This window comes from Xiphophorus maculatus, chromosome 18 (genome assembly GCF_002775205.1).
Source record: "Xiphophorus maculatus strain JP 163 A chromosome 18, X_maculatus-5.0-male, whole genome shotgun sequence".
Classification (NCBI taxonomy): Eukaryota; Metazoa; Chordata; class Actinopteri; order Cyprinodontiformes; family Poeciliidae; genus Xiphophorus; species Xiphophorus maculatus.
The window spans coordinates 8,068,277-8,092,725 of NC_036460.1; the positions used below are offsets into that span (position 1 = coordinate 8,068,277).

The 24,449-nt window shown below is 38.1% G+C and overlaps 1 protein-coding gene across 3 annotated transcripts in view; it reads right to left on the reverse strand.

Moving 5' to 3' along the window:
• LOC102234854 (T-lymphoma invasion and metastasis-inducing protein 1-like) overlaps nucleotides 1–24,449 on the reverse strand; it is a 49,383-nt gene that overhangs the window by 10,801 nt on the left and 14,133 nt on the right. For 2 of the 3 annotated variants that reach the window (XM_005796816.2, XM_023351194.1), the window contains exons 2-15: nucleotides 17,549–17,635; nucleotides 16,546–17,461; nucleotides 14,530–14,989; nucleotides 13,312–13,484; nucleotides 12,157–12,381; nucleotides 10,478–10,663; nucleotides 9,423–9,566; nucleotides 9,181–9,255; nucleotides 8,431–8,601; nucleotides 8,167–8,271; nucleotides 7,708–7,789; nucleotides 7,480–7,566; nucleotides 6,482–6,694; nucleotides 5,032–5,132 (exon numbers count right to left, since the gene is read on the reverse strand). In XM_005796816.2, coding sequence (XP_005796873.1) covers nucleotides 5,032–5,132; nucleotides 6,482–6,694; nucleotides 7,480–7,566; nucleotides 7,708–7,789; nucleotides 8,167–8,271; nucleotides 8,431–8,601; nucleotides 9,181–9,255; nucleotides 9,423–9,566; nucleotides 10,478–10,663; nucleotides 12,157–12,381; nucleotides 13,312–13,484; nucleotides 14,530–14,989; nucleotides 16,546–17,451 — 2,928 coding nt within the window. In that variant the 5' untranslated portion in view covers nucleotides 17,452–17,461; nucleotides 17,549–17,635. The other variant, XM_023351195.1, reaches the window with a different exon arrangement.

A 24,449-nucleotide genomic window follows, 5' to 3' on the forward strand; every position in this document is an offset into this window, starting at 1 on the left:
AGTGCTAATAGCTTTTACTTCATTTTACATAATGCAGCTGTCATTTAGATCCTAAATCTGGAGCATTTTACCGCATGACAGTCAGGACCTTTAATACACATTCGAAGTGTTGTGCCGAAGTGTGTCGAGATGAAATAGATTATTAGACTCGAATTGTAAATTTTATCAGAGGTCTTTATGCTTCTGGACTACAGGGAGATGAGCCTTGTATCATCGCGGACCAGAGGCAGCAGGTGTGGTATGTTTGATAGAAAATAATAGAGCTTGTATTTTGGGTGGTACTGCTTTTAGTTTTCCTAATAATGTTATTTAAATCTTTTTTCTTTTTTTTTTATCTTGGGCACACAGAATTGTTCAACTGTGTCTAAATAACAAAAATAAAGAAGCCATCAGCAGTTTAGAAGAGCCTATTAATCAAAGATGAAATAAGTAGATGTGTTTTAGGATCTCTAGTTCAGAGCTGACTAATCACACACAAGAGGAGTGTTATAATTGCCTCTGACTGCCACCTTCTGCCTGTGCTTCAGATCCAACTAATTATCCCCTGCTTAGTTTTGGTTTTTTAAGGCGTCTGTGACCACAAGAAAGAAAGAAAATGGAAATACATTTCATATGATAACTAATCAGTGGCACTCATTTTCTACTCGACTGTTAAATCATTGGTGAAGAAGGATGTGCAAGAACATTTGTGCAGCATTAATGTAGAGAGAAAACTAAACAAATAAGCCGGACTTTTTTTTTCCCCCACTACTGTACCACTTCTCAAATGGGGAGAAGAAACATAAAAACACTGACATATATTAAAATGATTAATTATGATTTGCTGTTTTAATGCATGTAAACAGAGCACTATAAAATACTGGCAAAGCTGACTTCATTCTGCACACACAACAAAACGGGATGACAATTTATTAATTGTGACAGCTTTTAGTCAGAACAGCCGCCTCGTTCCATTATGCGATATTAAATTGAATATGCCAGGGCCAATGTCTGTACAAGACTCCTGTTGATCTTCAGCAGGGTTGGAAATCTTAATGATTATTAAGAGAGGTCAACAAAGCATGGATGTATGCCCAATTTGGCTCCACGCTGTGGCATAGAGGGGCTCTGAATGCAGTGACTGTGATGGAGAAATACTTTATTAATCCGGCCTTTATCAATATGGCACTTTATATCTTCGTAAATGTTCAGAACAAGTAGTATCTGTGATCAAACTCTCTTTGAATGTTTAAGAAAGCAGCTCAATGCTTCACAGCGCAGATTACTCGCCAGATCATTTGACATTCTAGTAGATGAAGCGAGTTAAAATGCATTAGGACTATTTAGATTTTAGGGGTTTTATATGTTATAAGTAGTTTGCACTAGTTATTAATATCAAAATACAACAAGAGATTTACAGTCTCACTTTCAAAACCACAAAAATGCTCATCAAAATGAGACACCAGAGAAAGTTCAAAGCAACCAGTTTTCTCCAGCCGTATGGAGCATAAAGCTGCACAATGTTCCATCCTTTCCCGTTTGTTGCTGCAGACTGCTAGGCAGTGGACCGAAATGAGCTTTTACACACTTTTCTTTCTTACGGGAAAAACAGAAAATGCAAACATTCATGGTGTTGAACCTAAGGAGTGCTACTCATAACACTAATCTCTAAAGCATTATTTGTTGTAATATTGTAATATGAATCACAGCATAATCTCTAACCATATTTATTTCAATTGTTTTATCAGTAAAATTTAAATAACCTGTTATATACAGATCACCATCAATATCAAATAACATTCTTAAGACATCTCAGATTATTACGACTTAGTAATGCTAATAACTTAGATGTTTGTCTGAAAATTAGAATATTATAGAATATTATATTACCAATAAAAAGGGACTATTAATTCAAGGGTTCTTTTTTCTGGACCGTTTGCGATCACACGTATGATTGCTGACAGTACAGAGTCCTGACACCTTCAAAAAGGAGGCTTTGTCACAAAAGGTTGTTTACAGAGTATTGTATGCAAGTTTGTTAGTGGAAAGTTAAGTGGAAGAAAAAAGAACTATAGTATAAATAGGTGCACGAACAAGCCAAGGATTGTTATTCAAAGTCCATTAACAGAGTTTGGGGGAAGTGGGGACTGCAGCTGGACTTAGAGGACACAGACGATAACCTACAACTGTTGAATTGTTAAACCATTCTTACTCTATGTATAATGAATATTTATATCAGTTTCATGTTTGAATTGCATTCCTGACATACCTTTTTGTTTTCCAATTTATAGAACTGCACATGTATAGCCCATTAAACAATCAATGCCTTCTCCAGAAAAAATATGCAAAACGCCTTAAAGTAAAATCTAGATGATTGCAATAGCATATAAGAACTAGTTATGAAGTCCTAATTCCTCCTGCCTTGGTAAATTGACAATACAATTTAACAAGTTTCACTAAGTCACGCAAGACAGTCACAGTCTGCTCATAGTCCTCACAGTTTAGTCTAATTAACACCATTGCAGTTGTGAGCTTCTGAACAGTCATGAGATGGCAAAGAGACAGACGACGAGAAAAAAAACAACAAAGCTTTTAGGATAAGTACAAACAGAATGTAAATCAAAGACACTGTCATGGGTAAAAAAAAGTGTGAGACTCCAGTTTATTGTCTCCCCTAGCTTATTAAATATGGATGAAACACATAAAGCGGATCAGCGCTGATGAGGTAGAGAGAAGGTTACATATCTGCTCTATGAATCTGACAAGAGATTGATATCACAGCCCAGGACTGCGAGGGAGAAAGCTCCCCAGCAGTCAATCACCGCAGCAACACGGAGGGTAGTTTCTCAAAGTCGTGTCAGGTCCAAGTTTCACGGGAATGAACTCCTGCATGTAGTCATTTATTTCCTTATTATCTTGTGAAGAACTCCTGTGATTATGGGGCAACTATGCGGCACATCGATGACTCACAGCTTCCTGTCTTTAGCAGTCGAGAGGGGGATTTTAAACAAAAGCTATGAAGGTGTTTTCCTACCCTAACTAGGACAAAACGGCTACGACCGCAGCGACAGCAACCCAGGTAAAGAGATACACGATAGAGCTCTCACCAGATGAAGCATGTCATAGATGGAGTCTGCGGAGCGCTTTCTGTGCTTGCTCCACTTCAGGACGGACATTGCCCAGTGCCAGTCAGTGGACAGTCAGCGGCAGGTAAAGTGCCCGAGAGATAACTCCAGGTTTTTTAAAAGTCAAGCCTACTCTGTGCCTCTGGAACACATCTCTTCGCCCCCTTTTGTCTTTCCTGTTTTAAAAAAGAAGGTGCTGTGGTCCTTGAGTGAATCTGCACAGCCTCCTCCTCTCCGCCCACCAGCACTTACAGCCTTCCAGCTCCCCCTCTTTTGCGCCTTCACAGTCTGCTGTAGCTCTGTCTCTAATATTCTCCTGTTTTCGCTCTCTGACTTTCTCGCTCCTTTACAGGCTGGCTAAACTCAGGCACATGGAGTGAGTGTGAGGATCTGTCCAGCTTTGACAACATTGCAAATGAGTTTAATAATCCCTGTGACTGAACCTGAAGCAGAGCAGTGCAGGAGGAAAGGAGTCTCCTCCTCAAGGGTTGCAGTGCAGCAGGATTGGCTGAGTGAGCAACACAGCAGTAGAATATAAATGTAGGGTTTGATGAAGAGGAGGGGGGTGAAATGAGCTGCAAACAAGCAGGCTTTGCAGGAACAAAACAGATAATGGGGAATTTTATATATAAACTCTTATAAATTATGTGAAATAGAAGCTCTAGTATGCTATATACTCCTATTACAATGATGACTTCTACTGTACATGCATTTCATTTGTGCTTGTAAAATGTGGTAACCAGATAGATAATTTGAACATAAAAGAAAGTAGCACTAATATTAGGTCTGAGAAAAGACACTTCATTTTTGTGTAAGCCGTAACACCACAGAAGAGGATTCACTGCATGGGACAAAATCAGGATTGCTTCAAGTTCAGTAAGCGGAAATGGAAAAACTGCAATTGATACTCAGGAAACGTGAATATAATAAAGCAAACATTGCCTTACAAAAGGGCTCATATACTGCATAATTTTATGTGATAGACCAACACAAAGGAGTTATTAAAAACATGTGCTTTGAAGACTTTTGATAAATAAAAATCGAGAAGTGTAAATTTCTGTTCAATTCCAATAAAACGGGGCTTATAAAACGGTGTAAAAAAGTCAGGGGGTGTGAATACTTTTGCAAGGGACTGTACATTGTTTAGTCATCAAGAAAATAAACATCTTGCAAAAGCATAAATATAATAAGCATAACCTTATTTGGATTAAGAAGTTCAGACGATGCTGTCTACATAGAGACTTAATCAGGTCGTAAACTGGTGTTATGACTGATTAGAAATGTTGTAATCAAGAAGACACTTGGAAAACCTTTCAAAGTCAGTTACGAAGAGAAAATTAGAGATTGCGTCTTAATTAAGCCACATTTTTCCATCAGCATGGAATTTTTTTTTACCATCAGCCAAAAGCAAATTAATGGCAATGTTACTTCTTCATCTTGACAGTTATGTTCTTGTGCAATTTGTGTCCCTTGATGAATGAACCTCATTCATCCTGAAGGATAATAATTGTGCACAATAAAGACATTAGAAATTAAGTTTAATAAAGACAAATATCACCAGAGTGTTTCATTCAAAAAGCTTTAAGCTTATATACTTTTGTTTAGGCATTTTTAATATTGCGCTGTTATTAATGATATGTTGTCTGAGGCTACTATATTCCTTTACAGCAATAGTCAAAAGGAGGTCCGATACAAATTTGCACTTAACAGCAGCACCCATAAGTGAATGTGAACAAAAACTGCGGAGCTTTCTTAAAGTGCTGAGATGAGCCAGTAACAGGTGGTGACTCAAACTGTGCTGCAGCAAATGTTCATAAGAGGGTTTTTTTTTTTTCCATAACAACAGAAGGCTGAGAAGGGTTGCTGTGAAGGACAAGCAGGAAGCATCTAAACAAGATGTGCTGTCACGTGTTTGCTGCAGTCTTACCTTTCCGCACTCATCAAATTCGCTAAAGATCTCCGAATCATCATCCAGGCTGTCTCCAGAGCTCTCAAGCAGCAGTCCCACACCATCGTCCAGAATCTCCTCTGCATCGAAACAAAACAAACACAAGCGCTTTTTGTTTCCTGTTAAAGCATTTCACTGTTTTGCCATGTTATAATGATATATCTAAAGCCATGGTTGTTTAAAACTAAAAGTCTAAAATGTGCCACCTTTCATTTTTCTAATTTATTTAGAATTGTTTCGGAACACATTCTGTGTCTTCCCAATATTTCCATACATTTTGCAATTAAAATGTCTCGTCACCCGTGAAAGTGAACAGCTATTCAAACGCTGTTAAAAATACTGGGAACATAAATTAACTTTGGACAAATTTAGTACATTTGACAACTAAGCATCTGTTCATTTAGGTGAACATCATGCATCACTGTCTGTCTTTGAGAAACCATTACAGCCACTAACTCTTCCTGAAAACATGTTTATTTATAATACAGTATTTTTGTTGTTGCTGTGGAAATACTACTTAAATTAAAAGACAATTTAACCCTATAAGCCCCAGCGTTTTAATATCACGTCTCTATTTCACACACAAAAGAAAAATCACATTTTTCAGGGGTTTTTTTACACAAACATTAGAGATTAGACCCTATTGTTCAGTTATTGAATGCTATTGGGTAGGGGATTTGTATTTACGTCCTCACCTCAGAGTCAGAAACTACCACAACTTGAAAATCTTTGGCTGAACTGGATCTCTATGAAGATCTCTGTGATTCACTAGACCAGACTATTAAAAATAGATGTTTTCAGTTTTTTGTGGTGATCATTAAAGTGTCTAGAACATGTGCACATACATGATTTTTGCAACACTTGTACAAAATGCTAAATAGTTTAACATTTAATGTTATATTTTCATAAACCTTACAAAAACAAAATCTAAGAATACATTTTCATCTCAAAAGTACTCCTATGAAACGATCAACATGGCCAAACTCTTTTTAAAAAAAATGTTTTATCACTTTTAATATTCCGAGGTTAAAAGTGGGAAGTAATGAGTGAAGACAAAAATCTGAATGATAGAGAGGAGAGTGTAAGAAGTGCAACAAATAAAGTGAGAATGGTAAAATAAGTAGCCAATTCATATTTTTCATAGTTTTAAAACATATGGTACTATTAATGTGCTTGCTGCATAGAAAGTCTAAATGCAACATCAATGAAAACCTGTTAAAAGTCAGAAAAAAAACTATTTATAACTTTTTTAATGCCTAAAAAGAAACAAAAATAATTTCTGATGGAGGTTTTTGTTTATTTTCTTTTTTTTTATTATTTTATCTCACTTGCATATATGTTTATATGTACAAATTTGTTTTAACATTGCAGAGAAGCTATTTTTACTGCTACATTTGCTCAAGAGGCTTTACTTAAAAGTACTTTTTACCTTGACTTTGGGAGAAGATGTCAGTGTAGAGGTCTTCTGCCGCATCAGAGCGCCGTGGTGGAAGGTAGCAAAGCTGACGACGGTCCACCGAGGGCAAAGTGTTGACCGTCAAAGCCAGAGACACTTGGGAGAATGCAGCCTTCATGTCTGAGAAATTGAGACTGTGGGAGTCTTTCCCATTCAGCTGGAGAATTTCATCTCCGGCATTCAGACCTGTTAAAACGTAAAAACAAGATTCACTTCAGATTATTCCCCTTTAAATTATTCATGCAAGAGTTAAACTTTTTAAACTGTCTGCAGTGACAGATAGAAATATAGTATGTCCAGTGTTTCCAGGAATGTTTAACAAAATCAATAAAAGTAGGAGTTAGTTGAACTTTGAAGATAGTTTTACATTCCTTGACATTTTATATGCAAACCATTTACTTTTCCTGAGTTTTAGTTTTAAGTGGAACCATCTGTCTTAAAAATGAAATGGACAGTTTGGAAAAACTGAAAATATGACAACATAAAACAGGTGAATAAAAAAAAGCTCTTTTTGTCACCTAAACCAGGCCCAGATAAAAATCCACATGAGCAATCTGACACCCTTTAAAGTTAAAAGTGTCTAGAGGCAAAAGAACTGCCAAATAGCGATGTGACAAAACAAAGATAAAGGACATGAATGGATCATAAATCATTCATAAATAACGTTTCTGCATTTTATTCTTTGACATTTGAGTAAGACTAGAAACCAACAACCAGACCTGCATAAATCAAATCTTTGCCTGACTTTTCAAGATTGCGTAAAAACCCATTTATCCTCATTTATGGGATAACACTGGCCAAGTTACAAGTTCATCACTAATCTGCATGAATATGAAAACAGTAATTTAAAAAAAAATGTAATAAAAATTCATAAGTGGAGTGAAACATCTAATGCATTTTTTTTACTGCTCTTTGCCATCTTTGTAACAAATTAACTGCAACTGAAGATAGCTCTTCTATGAGACACAAACCTTTGGCAAAGGCTAAGCCCCCAGCCTTCACATCAGTGATGTAAAGCTGCTGTACTCCATCTTCTTCCACCACTGAGATAGAAAAACCTGATGGGGAAAAAAAGGGAAAACCAGAAGGGTTAAAAAAGGAACACGACTCATGTCAGGGTGAAACATGATCATTTCTTTCTCATCAAAACAAAAGCGGAAAATATGAAATTTTCATTATGAAACAAAAACTGCTCTTACCATAACCAATCATACAGGATTCATCTCTGTCAAACTGGATTACTTTAGTTATTTTGGAGCAGAGTTCAATTTCTTTGTACAGCTGTGAAGAACAAAAAGCAGTTATTACATAAATCCTGAAGCTCTGTCTAACTTTAGTCATAGTGTGGTGGGCGGGTTATCGACAGCAGAAACATAGAGCATTCATTTTCTTCCTCCTCACACAAAGCAGCACTAACAATATCTTGACAGGAAGGATGTAAATACAAGAATGTATCAGTTTATTGTGAAAAGGTCTCCGTATTCATGTTTTGGAGCATGATCTCCCAACGATTCTCTTTTTCTTATGAATGAAGTATTTTGCCTTGTGAGTCCTCATACAGCTAACGCACTTTAAGATTTATTTTATTAAGTTTGACTTCATGAAGGCTTTCGGGATGCAAGGAAAAAGATCATTTCCAATCAGGCAGTCAAATATACCAAGTCATAGATGTCCTCTTCTGGCTTGGGAATGTAGAATTGCGTTTGGTTTTCCATAAAGAACTTAAGTCGCAAGTAGTGTTTGGTTGGGTCAAGCTCATGGGTCTGCAAATACAAGAACAAGTTGTGTTTAAATACCAAAGTAAAATATTTTTTCCCCTCATATTCTCATAACAGCACATATGCATACAGACCCTTGACAGAGCAGGCTTAGCATAAAAAAGATACATGTTCTAAGTTATATTTAAGGCATAGTTCTGTTACCTTGCATATAGACTCCAGAACACACAGTGCAGACTCTCCTGGCTGGATGGTGGTTAACACAGGCTGGTCATTTGGCAGACAAACCCAGGAGGGAGTGAGGTTTTCAGGAACCCACATGTCGCTATCAGTGTTTGGTCGCACAAGGTTTTTCACAGTTCCGTCCTCTGTTTTCTGACAACACGGATATTAGAAGGCTGGTAAATTACAGTCCTTTAATTAACTGTAGTCCTTTAATTTCATCATCTCAGTAGAACCTCGCTTCCACTCTTTTCTTAAATAGTTATTTTTACTCAGAGTTCACCATTTTAATTTTGGTAGTTGTTTATAATATGCTGGAGCATTTGTAAAGTAGAATATCATCAGAAATTAAGTTTATTTCAATATCTCTGTTTGAAAACTGGATGAGTGAAACTGATTCTTTCATTGGTAGAAAAACAAATTCATGTGAATTTGGGTGATTATTAGCAAAACTTCAATCTTGAAAAAAATAGCATATAACTTAAGCCCAATATCAGTGACCGGCACCGCTAAATAAAAAGTTAGTGGTCCCAACCACAAACCACTTATTATAAACATTAGAATGTAGTAAATAATCTGCCAGAGAAACAAGTACTTTTTCATCAATATGAAGGAATTATTTATTTAAAACAAGCTCCTTTAGCCTGCTGAAACATTTGGAAAGACTGAAATAAAGTATGTCTGACCTATTTTTTACAGACTAATTTGTGTTAACAGAGAGCGAAAGCTTACTGTGTTTTCTTTCCCAGAATCAACAAATATGCGATCTACTGTTTTTTTCTCTGGCTCTTCACCATCAGCAAACACCTGCAAGGCCAAAAAGAAAGTGAGAGGTGTAGTGTTACCTCAGGCAGAATAGAGAAGGGCTGTTTTTAAACAAAAGGGCAAAGGAAAAAGATCTGTGCGGATAACTCTGTTGTGCCAGTACCTTGAGATTCAAAAATATCTATTCAATAATGTAGGACCACACAGACCTGGCTAACCGTAGGGTGGGCTTTTGTTTTCTTCTTTGAGGTTGTGTCTACACCCCAGAGGGAGGAAAACCTGCTTTTGCGCTTGCAGGAATGAGACATGGCTTGCGTTCTGCGTCTTACTCCAGTCTCTGTGCGAGCTGCCACCTGCAAAAACATAAATATTTTTTTTTTTTTAAATCATGTTCTACGAGATCTTCGTGACAAGACACTAACAAATATTTTGAATATTTATCAGAAGACATTTAACTCACAAGCATCTAATTGCAGTACACATACATCTAATGCTTTTAAATAGGCTCATACTCGTACAGATGTTTGTGAATGTAGGGATAGGCAAATGAGACAAATAAAACAGCAAGCCAACTCTTCAAATCACAAACTGCTACCAAACAGCCTGAACGCCCACCTGCCCTAGAACGCTGCGTTGGTGGTTGCAGAAGAAAAATAGCACCTGAATGAAGTCCAAAAATCAAATTGACGTTTCTCTCTGGAACAGTTCGTTTTGTATTCGGAGTGCATAACCCTGCTGTAGCCGTAGGAGGCTGGCACACAACTAAAGCCTATCAAATGGTGACCCCTGGTAAACTCAAGCACCTAAATAGCCATCGTGGCATAAAGAATTATTATTTGAGGCAATTTTCTGTGCCAGGTGAGTCATCAAGTTAACTCTGTGCTGCCAAAATATACTATGAAGGAAACTGTGCTAATGCTTTCTCCAAAAATATCCTCCAAACTGGAAAATTGAATATTCAACAATATTACTTTGAATATTACAATGAAAATATTGGTTGTGATTGACCAACATTTTGTACCATGAAGCATCATGTTGTACTTTGATCAGGTTTACCCATAAAAACGCAAAACATCCTTCCAACTAGCCAAAAATGCAATTGGTAAACAGTTTGAATAGATGACACTTGCTATGTTACAGTCTATCCAAACAGTCCTTTACAGTTATTATGTTGCACAGTTTGGTTTAAATGCATGTACACATGTAGCAAGATCATATATTATGGTTAACTAAAGTCAGAATGAAGTATAAAGAGGATAACTACCAGTGCATGAAAGGAAGAGACTGAGAATATTCCCAGTCTGCCCATGGTCAGCTTGGTGGGGCGGGAGGCAAAGGCCAGGAGGCGTTTAGGGTTGGGCAACTCTCCACCTTGCAAGCTGGCCAGGTAGCACCGAAAGCGAAACAGATCCATGTGGAACTGCTCCAGGTTCTGCTCCCACAAGAAGATCTGTGGATCGAAAGAGACACAACAACACATATATTTAATTATTTGTCAACTTCAAATTAATATAGAGCATCTTTTCTCTTACTGAAAAGCTCTATTAGTTTATTCAAAGCTATCTGCACTCTCTGGGCCAAATAGTTAAATGTTTATTGGGCCAGTAGAGTGGGAGATTGTGATTATTCACTGGGCCGTCTCCTCCCAGTCACGGTTCTGAGCTGGTGTTTGGAAAAGGTTTCTGACATTGCCATTTCCATGGGAGAAAGTTCTGTTTTACTGCCAAGTAACCCAGAGATGGAGAAACAATGCTGCACATTCCACTGGCAGACAGAAGCAGGAAGAGTTTCAGTTTTTTAAGGACCAGTCCTACATCCATTCAGCTCTGCAAACTTTCCAACCTGACGTTGCCAAGCAGAGCAGCTCCAACCAGGCAGTCCCCTTACCGACCAAACAAAGGCCATTTGATGTCCCCGCTCTGTAAGCAATCCTATTAGACACAATGTGAGCTTCTCATTTATTGGAGAATGGGGCTCTGTTCAGCAGTGCCAACAGCATACCAAGTTCAGAAAAAGTATGTGTGCAGCACCACCAGCTGTTCAGACAATAACTGAAAATCTTTTAGCTCGTCTCTGCATGCAACCTTTTCTTCTCTGCCCCACTCTTGTTTTGTCGTGATAAATCTCTCCTGCGCTGATTGTGAAATAACTACCAAAATAGTCAAATTTATAATGCACATTCTTCCTCTTCTTTTACTTCAGATTAAATGCAGCTTTTATTGCATTACTAATCAGAAATGTCATTCAGTATGGCGTTACTTGGAAACTTTAACATTCACAATCATGACACTTATAAAAAGTTTGAGAACTACCATTCATGTGTCGTAATTTCATTATCATTGATGGATCCGTTTCAGACGTGAAACGCTGTTTACTCAGAAAAGCTTCTTTAATGAAGTGGAGCATTATTTAAACCTAATTTTAACCTAGAAATTTTATCACTTGCGTTTTAGTCAACATACATTAACATCAACAAAATAAACCTTTTCTCCTTTTAGGTATTTTGAAAACAATATAAGTGAGTCAAAACATATTTTGCATTTTTAATAATGAGCCTTTAATTTTGGTTTTAGTGCAACTCTAATACACCCCTTTCAGTTTAACTCAGTTAAAGCCAAAATGATAGCATGGAAAATATAAAGTTATCTCTTTTGGAAACATTTGCTTCACATACTAAGTAACAAAAAGGGGGGGGATTTTATTGTTCCAAACTTTAAATAATACTTTCATCTTTTTTGGCATCATCAAAATAAATAAATTATATTTCAAGCGGAAACTGTCATGTAATTAACAGCTAAAAATCTCAAAGTGAACTGATTGTTAAAGCTTGACCTAGATAAAATGCAGGATTTGAGAACAGAAAGTTCAACACATCAACCGATGGGATAACACCCAACAATCCGGCAGAGTGAGGGGCGTATCAGCGAGGGTTATGAAACCTACTTGATCCAGGATTGTCTTCCTCTTCTTGGTGTCAGTGACAGCAGACAGTTGCATCTCTCCCATCTTTTTCATCTTTTCATCCATGTCGATCTTCTGCTCCAGCTTCTTGATCTCAGCACGCAGCAGCCTAACGGTGTCCTCTCTGTGATGCTGGCGAGCGACGGCGGTGGCGCATGCTGAGTGGATGGCTGTGATCCAGTTTTCTAGCTCTGTCTGGCTGCAAGTCTTCATGGAGGCAGAAAGTACAAGTTTAGAGGTTAAACGCGTTGACATGCGATTTGTTGTAAAAAGTATTCATGTTCCTTTTATTTATGTTTATATTTTCCGTCACATTACAACCATGAAGTTTGATTTTGTGATAAATCAAAGTTCAGCACATCAGTCGATCAAGTGTGTAAACTGTAAATGAAACTATACATTTAAAGAAAAAATAATAAAACAATCAGTTTGCCTCTTGAAAGTGTGTGCATTTATTCTTTGTCCAAATATATCTTTTCTGTTACATCCTCAGATGTTTGTTAGACAACAATGGTTAACCAACAGCATCATGAAAACTGGAGAACACAGCAGACGAATCGGGAACAAAGTTGTGGATATGTCTGAATGTCCCGAGCTTTCAAATCTCACAGATATCTGGTCGATGACTGAAAGGAATGGCACAACTGCAAACCTAATATGTCAGTTGTCTTAATTAAACTGACATTCTGGGTAAGAAGAGCATTAATCATAGAAGCAGCCAAGACACAGATTTGATGAAAATATGGATGGAGCAAAATACAGACCAAACCTGGAAAAAAAAAACTTTATCAAGGCTGCAAAATACTTGATACTGGGGAGGACGTTCATCTATCAGCTGGATAATGAACCTACGTACAGGCAGAGGACAATTTAGATTGAAGCATGATCATGGGTGGTGGCTGAATTCAAAAGAATGCATTATTTTTCACATTTCTGGTCTCTCACACCAAACTATAGTAAAACAATTGGAAGTTTGTGCTGAATACTTATTTATTGCTTTGATAGACATTCCTATAAAATCGTCTACAGTAAAGCTGAGACTTTGATTTGTTAATGTTTATGGAAACAATAATTATTTAAATATGTTGAACCTTCATTTTTCAATGGCTATCTGGTGACATTGAAACATTTTCTTACCTGGAAAAGGTATGCATCCCCCAAGGAATTGCTGAGGCAGAACACAAAGTCCTTTTTGGGGTGCTCAGGCACAGCCTGGACGATACTGTTCTCCACCCATATGGCATGCTTGGGAATACTGTTGTTGTCAATCCCTGACCGGCCATCAGTTTCATAAAAGAAGAGAGTGCATCCTGGAAAACCAAAAACGTTTTTTAAGAAGCATACTTGCTGGTTCCAGTCTTCATTTTCCATGAAAGCCTAAATCACTTCAGCAATTTACTTCTGCTCTCCAGTGGCCAAGATTAAGAAGTGCAGCAGTGCTGACTTGGAGAAGGGCATGATTTTTATTTTAAAATACTGTCAAGCAACACAAAGGTAAAAACACAAGTTTATATGAAGTGCTGTTTGTATGATGCACCTTACCTGTACCAAGGTATGCAAATGTTTTAAGTCAAACATGTCATTATTAATATACAATTTAAACCAGAAGTTTACATACACTAAACAAAAAGGAAGGTGCAGCTTGGCTACGATTTCTACATGCCTGAATGTGCTACTTTTACCTCTTCAAAAAATTAAGCACAATTATAAAGGCAATGTCCAACCATCACACTGTTCAGTTAGGAAGATGGGTTCTGTGTCAAAGAAATTGATGTCTAAAATGTGCATTTCAATCGCAGAACAAAGTCTAAAGGGTTCATAAAGATGCTCGCTGAAGATCCTTTCAGCAACTAAGAAGCCATTTCCCTGAAAAAGTATAGTTTGCAACGACACTCAAGGACCACGATCCTTATATTTGGAGTCACATCTTGTGTTCTGCTCAAAACTACTTGAAGAGTTTAGCCATAACAACCATTTTTATGTTGGGAAGAATAAAAGAGGAAGCTGGAAAGTTTCAGGGGTGACAAGTGCAAACAATTTGTGGTTATAACTGAAAGGTTGTTTGAGTGTAAACAAGGTGGCCTACGAAACCTTACCATTACTAAAATTCTATGAAACTAGTGTGAGAAACTAATTGAAAGATACCCAGAATATTTGACCCAGTTCAGGCAGCTTTAGGCTATTCAAACAAATAAACAAATAATTTTAGAAATTCAAATCTAAGACAGGAAAAATTTGTACTGATTCCATATCTGACATTGAGAATAAAAAGGGATGTAAACCTGTGGTCTTAGTTATAATTTTAGAGTTATTTAGTAATGTGTGACACTAATGCTGCACTGTGTTTGAACTTACCTTTTAGGGAAACCCAGTAAGTCTTCCACTTGCGTCTTGTGGCAGACTCAACTTTCTTGTTCTTTTTGTGCACAAGGAAGTTCTTTACAGCAAGTTTTCCAGCTTTCCGGACCATTCCCTGGACGACGCTTAGCAACAGATCAGACTGGTAGGCGGAGCTCATGGTGCTCTGCTCATCGCTAAGGGCGGAGCCCGCTTCCTCCAAGCTCTCCGTCTGGCAGGAACTCATTTGTAGTTCTTGACGGAAGTTCTCGTACACACCCTGCACACCCTCGCTGGCGCCACCGCCGCCACTGCTGCTGCCGCTGTCACTGCCAACAAACACATTTCGCCCGTGCATGGAACAGACAGAGAAGGACGCCGACATCGTCTTGTAGCGTCGAGGTTGGTGCACTGCCTCAACCATCACCCCGTCGATCCCGCTGTCTTCATATTCACTGCCGTCTCCGGCCGTGACATCCTGGAAGATGAAACAAGGCAGGTGAGACAGCATGGCAACCGCCTGTTCTTCATCACCAGGAGCACAGGCAGGAAACAATAAGAAATCATGAACGATAACTCAGTAATATCTCCAGATACAGAATAGAGCTATTCTTGAAAAGCAAGGAAGTTTTAAAAAAAACCAGACTACTATAAACTAAAGCTGGATCTAGAATGTCTAATGCTCAGATTCTGCTTAAAATTAATGAACAGTAAGGCTTCTTCTGCATGAATACGGCCTGCCCTCCCTGTGGCACCACAAGGTCTGCACTCTCCTTCTCACAGGGCCAAAGGCTCCTGGGAGATAAAAGGGGACACACAGAGCCTGGTATCTCCATCTGGTCACATGACCTAATCATGCACGCTGGAGCTCTATTCAACAAGGTTGACGGTATCCTGTCATGACAGGGGCCACCACACACGTTTTACTGTTACACTCTTGCACAGGCCTCCCCCTCATTATCATAACAAAGGCCCCGGGCATTTCTAACACAGTGACTAAATCTGTGCTCACTCCCTCCCTTCTCTCCAGTCTCCTTTCCCAGGAAAAAAAATGGTTTCATCAGAGGTGAAATGCAAAAACCTTATGGGGTGGGTTCAACACAAGAAATTCACAATGAGGATTATTAATAATCATCAAAAATAAAATAATGCCATGTGTTGTCTTGACTGTGACTGTGGTCATTAACAGTTTATCCTTTGCATTAATTAGCAAATTATGACAAAGTATTTGCTTCATTAGAGATCTTAGCTAACTTTATTTGTCACACTTATTTTAGATAAACTCAAATTTTGATATGAAAGATAACCAGAGTAAGTGCAAATTATTTCATTGAGTATGCTAAAAATGTATCCATATTAATGTGATCCCAGTAACTGTCTCCTATACATAGTAACTTTTGCATCCTTTAGCAGCAACAACTGCCATCAAGTATTTGAGACTGGGAATCTTTTACGTCACTGTGGAGAAATTTGGTGGGCTTGGTGGATTGGATCATTGAGTTACTAGATGACAAAACCTAAAATTATGGCAGGTAGCACTGATTCTGAAGAAGCAAAGTAGCCACAGACCATCACACTACCACCGCCACTTTTGACAATCACTACTTTCTTGTTTTTCTGAAAATTGCCGCAATCACAGGAGATATACCTGTGGAAAAGTTTTACTGTTGTCTCTTTTGTCCACAGAATATTTTACAAAAGTCTATTAAGATGTTTTTTGGACCTTTGTGGTCCAAAAGAATAAAGACAGTTGTGGTTTATTCTATATTTTTGCTTGAGTAGTCAATTACAACTGTAATATTAAATATGCTAAAGGAACAAATGTACCTTTTCCATTCTAGGAAAATGTAAAGGTCATGTTACAACATTTTGTGTAAATACCTTGATGCGACAACACCTTGGTGTGTTTACTTAAGCTTATCCTGTTATGAACAGTTGTTTCATTTTTCATGAATCCATGTCGCATTTCAGAAATGATATGCCAAATATTATTAGAAATGTGAAAGGTGAACTCAGATAAAGCAAAGATCTCACCTGTATGGTCTGTGCCCTCCGGCCCTGCATACTCTTGCACATTGTGGCTTGGAGGTTGCTCAGGCCTTCAGACAGGCAGTGGGAACGTCGGCAGGGAAGAGTGTACGCGCTGTATGAAGTCCCATCCTCCTCTGATGGTGACAGCCTCTTACCGTCATCTCCCTCTCCCACAGATCTGTTGGTGTCATGCCACTTGGCATAGCGGCCGTGGATTCTGGAGGCTGGGCTGGTGTCACTGTACAGTTCATCCAGCGAGTTTGCTCTGTCGGCGGAGTCTGTTGGGCTGAACTGCATGTGGCCTTCACAGTCAGCAAAGTCTCTCTCATTAGCCATGTCGATGATCTCCTCAGTGCTGGTTAAATTATCTTGACTGACATCAGACAGGGAAAATTCTAGGCTGTCATCTCGCCAGGTGTCTGCAGATTTCGATCTCTTTTTGAAGCTGATTGTCTCTTTGGAGCACTCTAAGGTCTGCTGAATATATTTAACCTCATTTGTGTACACTTCCTCATCCTGCGTCTCTTCCGCAGTGGGACCAGGTAGGGTTATGTGCATTGTATTCATATGCACTGAGGGATTGGCCAGATCATTATGAAAGGATATAGGGCGCAAACTCATTGCCACACGATCCACCCAAATGGGGCTTCCGAAGTCAGGAAAGTTGTTTGTTTCATTGAAGGGCTCCAAACCATTGTCAGCTAGGGACTGTGGGATGCTGGGGGTGCTACTTGACCGAGTGCTTGTCTCAGAGTTTCTGTGCTCCATTTTCCCCGACGAAGCATGCCGAGAACGCCTTGACTGTTTGTTGGAAATGCGTAGAGACCGAGACATGTGCTTCCGTGACAAATAGCCACGTCCAGTACTGTAGAGGGCATGTTCCCCGTTTTGGCTCTCAGTGTTCCCCATGATTTAGAGTCTAAATAGAAAAGAGATACATTTATTTTCTGCTCCATTTACAAATAAAACTAAGAGACATGGAAACTGTTCAATATTTTTGGCATACCTGCAGAACTTTAATGATTTTTCTGGCATCTTGTCACCGAATCTTCAGACGACTTGAGACCTCAGCAGCTGTCAGGTCCACAAAACCCTAAAAAATACAAATTCATGTTTGTTTTTCAAGAAAACATTCTTTATTTTATTTTAGTAAGTAAAAAAAAACAAAAAACAATGGCAACATTACAAGAAATTGTAAAGTATACAAAACTAATTTTAAAAAATTGTAGTTTGGAAAAAGAAGATAGGAGGCAGTTTGCCACTAGTGACCTTCCTGTAAGGAACACACATTAACAACAGAACAGGTAAATTGTTTCCAGTCAAGTGTAAAACTACAAAATATGTTGATTTAATTAAACACTAACTTTATTGAATTTTACACTCCTAAACTTATCTTCCCATATTTTTAGACAGGAAACACTGTACATAAGCAATTTTTAGTGCATTTCACAAAGAAGGATCATTGGTGGCACATCACCTCTAACCTCCATTTTCCATCTAAATTACCACTGAGTTCTTTGTAAATAACAGCCCATTGAAACCATCACAATATGTTAGAAGTTCATAAAATAAAAAATGCACAAATTGTGCCATTTTGAGGTTTTTCAAGGTGGTAGTTTTAGTTTTGGCTCTTCTCAAACTAGCCATTAGCTCAACCCCAAAGAGCCATTAGCTCTGGATCCCTAGTTGGATCCAGAGTAAATCCAACTACTCTGGATTTAAACTAAATAAAGACTCTCTATTTCAGATAAACAGTTGTCTTACTTATAATGTTTTGATGCAAATGTCAGCAAAAATCCTGAATTATACCTTTGAGCCAATAAAGACAAAAATATAAATATAAGAAATGATGTATGCATGTAACCTGCTACACTTCCTGAAGGAGATAACAAAGGGACATTAATTTCAATAAGCGACATAAATAGCAGTGTAATAGAGTAAAGCAAATCAACTTCAGCTAAACAACCTTTTACTTTCTGACCAAGTTTTGGTTATATTAACCAGCTAAAACCTCCTATTAAACTGTAACTATATGATTGAGTCAACCCCTTTTAAAATGCACCAGAGACTGCAGTGACAGGCTGAGTGAACATGAGTTATTTAAATAAAGCTGAAGTGAATCAACGTGTTGTTCAATTACCATTTGTTCTCAGAAGCTACCCCCTGCTGTATAGAGGGACTGCAAGCAGGAGGAGGGTTTTCATCAGACCACTTATTCAGACTCCATCCACCGTCCTCAAGGCAGGACAACTCCCTCTGTTTTAAACCCAGAGACCATCAGCAGATGGGAGTGAAGATTACCCAGGGATGTAGCTCTTATCCCCCCTTCATGTTTCCTTCTCTGGCTTTAGGACTCTTTAGGGGTTGCAGTGTTTTACTATGCATGTGTGTAGCTGATGCATGTAAGTGAAAAAAACCCCAACCTCCCGCTGCTGCATGCACTCAAGCTTGCAGTGATGGGAGTGTTACATAAACTCTTGCTGACCTTGTTTTTCTACCTTGTTGCGCCCATTTCTCTCTTAATTATGTTCTCTGATCACCACTGACTTGGACTGCAATGGATAATGGTTTAGATTATTAATGTAATCCTCCTCCTTTTATATAATTCACAGGAAAACAAACAAACAGGAACAAACACAAAGTGTAAGTGCCTGCAACACTACCCTCTGTGCTACATCAGGGCTGTACCATTTCCTGCTAAAACTTCTTCATATTTTATTTGTTTGAATGTTAAAAATTAATGGTTCTGCAGATGTCATCTGTGTAGAGAAAAAGGATGTATTTTACACCTGAAGTCCAAATCTGTGTCTGCGAATGAAGGTTCGGCTACATAAAGAGGATCTCTAAAACTGTGGAATCTTGAACTATATTATATTATACAAATTGTTCAAGTATTAATACTGCATCAAGATTTATTCACTTGATAGCAAGTTGGACAGCAAACTGCACACAAATGTTTTTCTTGTGGCACAGTACAGTCTATTGTCCACTGTAGCTTACTAGTGAGTGCATTTATGAGAAAACAGAACTTATTCAAATGTCAACAGTATATTCACTGATCACTGTCCCAGATATCCTACTATAAAAAGATAATAGTAAAAGACAGTTCTCTATTAAGGCTTTTTTTGGCAACAAAACTCATGACAACTGAGCATGACTGAACCTACCTGCCTCTTTAACCCAATATAACTTGCAACATATGAGTGTTTTTGCTTTTTAAGCCTGGGTCCACAAATTAAGGTAACAATTTTAAGACACATGAACTGTTAAGTAACTGAAAGACAGAAATCTGGGATAACAATATCTCTCTGTCTTACTAACCTGCAATAGAAAACAAGTAGAGTATTGTTCCAGCTTTTTCTAACCCGACTTTCCAATCCCCTTTAGTACTTGTGTGTGTAAATTGTGTAGTTGTAACACTATAAAAAAACACTCCAAATTAAAAAAAGGTTTCCACAGTGCTAGGGCCAACCAAACTAAACAGGAATAGATCTGTTTCTCTTCTTGACACTACCCAGCACAGAAGAAATGTAGCCACTAGTGAGAATGTCAATCATTCCACATTGATGCATGTGCAGGGAAAGCATCATGCCACTGGGATTGTTGGACACCGTTTCTGGTCAGTTCAGCTACGTGTCATAAATCCTCAGAGGGGCTCATCAACATAACCATGCTTTCCACAGAAAACAGTCTTTAGTCGCATCACAAACTGCTACCCCTGTCTTGGAAAAACAAAGTACACGTGAACATTTATGGATTTTGCTTAAAGCTTCACTGGTGCCCTGGGACTTTTAAGTTTCCTAAACATGAGGTAAACAGTGATTCACCTCTCATTTCAGTGGGATGTGTAGGTACACAGAATAGCTTGACTCATAATTTGCTTCTGTAACAACCCAAAAATAGGAACATAACCACAAGACTTTTTTAATGCATCTACATAACGGCAACAAAACCGCTTTTAGGAAAGTAGAGATCCAACAAAGCTACCATCTATTTGGGAAGGTGTGAATACACGGAAAGCATTTTGCTGCCTTTAGGTAGGCAAAAAATATACATTTATCTGTACCTTATTTAACCATAAAAAGTTTTTTGAGATGTGAAATCTTGCAAAAAGACGGAGACGAAGTTGGTAGTACTGCTGGGTTCAAATTCTGGCCTGAAGTCTTTGCGCATAGATTTTGTATGTTCTCCCTGTGCATGCAGGCATTCTCTCAGGGTACTCTGACTTCCTCCCACAGTTACGAAACATCACTGTTGAGTTAATTGGTCCCTCTAAATTGTGTCCAGGTGTGAGTGAGTAAATGGTTGTTAGTTACGTAAATTTTTGTGTTTCAAGTTAAAATCTTCTTTAAAAATAAATACATTTTGCTCTAGAAGCTTGTTGCATTTGTTAGATGTTTTTCATGTCGTACTTACTTTCCATACGTCAACTAAAGCTGTTTGGAATCTGAGCTGCAGCCTTAAGGTTTTTTGTTTGCAGTTTTTTGTTTGCGCTTCAGTGGGAGCTTCCTGGGACATCCACTCTTTGGAGAATTGCCAACTCTCTTAAATGCTGTATCCACAGAAATCATTCTCTCTGCAGAACGGGTGTCTCTGAATTATCCTGGACTGGCCTTCTAATCCACAGTGATTCTCCAGGATCAATACTGAAGTGCTTTTCAAATGCATTTTGTAAAACTGGATTCTAAAGATCAGCAAACTGCAACAACATTCGGTCACACTTAATGATAATTAAGTAAATCGATGCATCTAGTAAGCTGCTCCCATCTGCTAATTAATCTCATAATTCAAATACACTGCTTTTCCATAATAGCTTAAGTTTTTGTTAAATAAATGCTTTTGTAGTTTTCCATTTGGAATTGTTATCTTTATGCATTCCCTGTAACACCACGATTTGTATAATGTCCTCATAAATAATTTTTTTTCTAAACAATGGCCTGAGGGAAGGGGGTGTCATGTCAAGTCTAAGCTATGTGAAGAGTAGATTTAAGGTCCTTTTGTTGCAAAACAACACTTAAAGGCACATCTTACGACTGAGAAATTCCTAGGCTTGCTGGAGCAGGAAGAGGAAACTGTCAAAACCCCCATTTAACTTTGTTCCTCAGACACTCGGGGACCCAAAGCCAACTTACTTTTATCTTCTGAGAATGCCCCCAGAGGCAAAATCGGATCTACCAACAGCTAAAACTGAACAAAGATTCTTCAAGTCATCAACTTTAAATATGCGGTCTAAATAGTTTAGCCACAAAGCCTATAAAAAATAAAGTTTAATATAAAAAGGCAACAAAAAAAAAGATGTTTGCAGGGATGAGAGAAGTGCCTGACACCAACTATGCTGTTGAAAAGAATGCATTGGGCTCACTAGTGACAAGCTGAAACACAAAACCCTGTAATCTAAACACGGCAGGCTCTTAAGATAATAACACAGCTAGGTATATAGAACAGGGGAGGGGTTCGGCAAATTAGGGCTGCACTGAAGATGGATCATATTTTCTAGCAAATAAACTCACATCCGTATGTGTGCAGGAATAAGTTCCAAATAGCAAAACTATGACTGCTTTTCTTCAATCGGTCGTTGTTTATCTGTATATAAAACTGTAATCCTAGTACTGTTTAGGCACAACAGTCCTATTCTGACAATAATTTTCCCACCCTCGTTTTATTTTATATTGTCTTTAAACTGAAATATCATTTTTTCTACGTTTCTTTTTTTTTGAGTTCTCGTCATACTTACAGTATAGAGCTATACAGTTAAAACCAGAAGTTTACACCTTTTTTTTTTTTTTACCCCTCCAGGGGGTCTTTTGTGGGCTCTAGTGTCCCTTATATGACAGTAGACTGACAGGAAACGGGGAAGGAGAGGGGGGAAGACATGCGGCAAATGTCGTCGGGTCCGGGAGTCGAACCCACGACGGCCGCGTCGAGGACTCAAGGCCTCCAAATACGGGTCGCGCTAACCGCTACGCCACCACGGCACGCCCCGTTTACACCTTTTTTTAAGGTGTGCCTTAAAAAAGGCGCACCTTTTTTCTCACTGTCTGAAGTTGAACCAGACCAAACGTCTCCTGTTATAGGCCAGTTAGAATTATCAAAATTATTTCTATTTATTAAGGTCCAAAATAATGACAAAACAAGTTGCTATCCTCGTGGCTATTGATGGTTGCAGGCTCAGTGTTGGGGCCAGTGGGGTCTGAGCTCAGTGGGGTGTTATCCACTAAGCTGACAAGTGGCCATCTGGAGTGTCAGTGAATGTCTGGCTGTGTTGTATATTGTGTGGTACTCCAATGCCTCAGTCAGAACCTGTTAACACCGTTCTCCCCCTCATTTAACAATGGTGAAATCTGTGGTGTCATTAACTGAAAATTAAAAGCCCGTGTCATATTATTATGATAATACTGTACATATAAATGTACATTAATCAAGCAAATCACATTTGTTGGTTTAAAATTAATTGCAGGTTTTATGATTTACATAATATGTATAATAATGCTATTATACATGTTGTACTTTATAAAAATGTAGATACGATAGTTTTCACTGGATAATCAAACCCTTGATTATCCAGACAAAGACTACCTGTGTGTCTTATTGGACACATTGTTACATTTTAACAACTTGAAAGAATGATACATTGCACTTGCAGGGTACATTTGACCACATCTAAGTATGAAAATGTTCTGCAATATCACTTATGTTAATAACTCCTAGTGAAATGCATTCTATATTAATTCATTACAGACTGATGTTTCCAAGCATTTCTTTGTACTAATTATTTTTCTGCTTGTAGCCAACAAAACATGACATTTAAGATTAGAATATTGAATCAGTGTAATACAACACATTTTAAATACAGAACTGTAGGCTTAAGGAAAAGTATATTTATTACCTGCTTAAATGTTTTCCTTTTAAAAGGCCAAACCAATTGGCATAATCGGAACATGTTTTCTTGTCATTAGGTTGGAAACTATGTGCTTTTTTAAACGCCATTTTCCACCAATAACGTCCCATCAAAGCAATTGTTTCCATCTTCTTTTTGGAAAACTTGGATGTTTTTCTTTGTTTTACACCCTATACATAGAAACATAGTGCTCCCTTAAAAAGGCTGCAGACCCCTGCTTTAGACCAAAGAAAAAAGTTCTGCTTCAAACAAACACACTGGGATGAAGGAACTGAACAGCAAGACAAATTACATGATTGCTGTTTGTCAATTAGTTTGTTTTCACTTTCAGGAACACAGTGTGAGATGTTAAAGTCAGAGTACACATGTTTGTGTAAAGCGCCGCGTGTTGTTCTTCCATACGAGCCCATCAGAGTCTAGAACCAATACTACTACAAAGTCATTTCATGCAGGAAAGAGTAACCACTTTACGCATTTACATTGCTTTACAATGTTAAAGCAATGATAGTGTGGTTGTTAGCAGGTTTTTAGAGCAGTGTAAAAAAAAAACGGTCCTGTGTTGTTTGAAGTGACATGGAGTTCAATGCTGAGCTGCAGCTGTTGTTAAAAAAGCCTAGCGACATCTTGGTCCCTACCAGTGTTTCCTCTAGGGTATCCCTGCTGCAGAGGTCACTACTATCCCTGGCAAAAATATGAAACCACCACATTGCAGGATGCTCACTCAGCTATTTTACTTTATACTTAAAAAGAGCAAATATGACATTTTTATTTGACAACTCAACATTCTGGTTTTGTAAATCTAAAAACTAAAAAAGACTAGTAGTCGGATTTTTTCAGATAAAAGTAGAAGGAAGTGTAATTCTGCAGTTAAGGTAGAAGTTTGAAAATGGAGCGCTTCTGTTTTGCAACTCCACAATTTTCAGTCAAAACAATGCAAAGGATCATTTTTGTACTTCACATTACAATATGCAACATCATTAATATAGAAACTTAATGTAAGAAAAAAAAT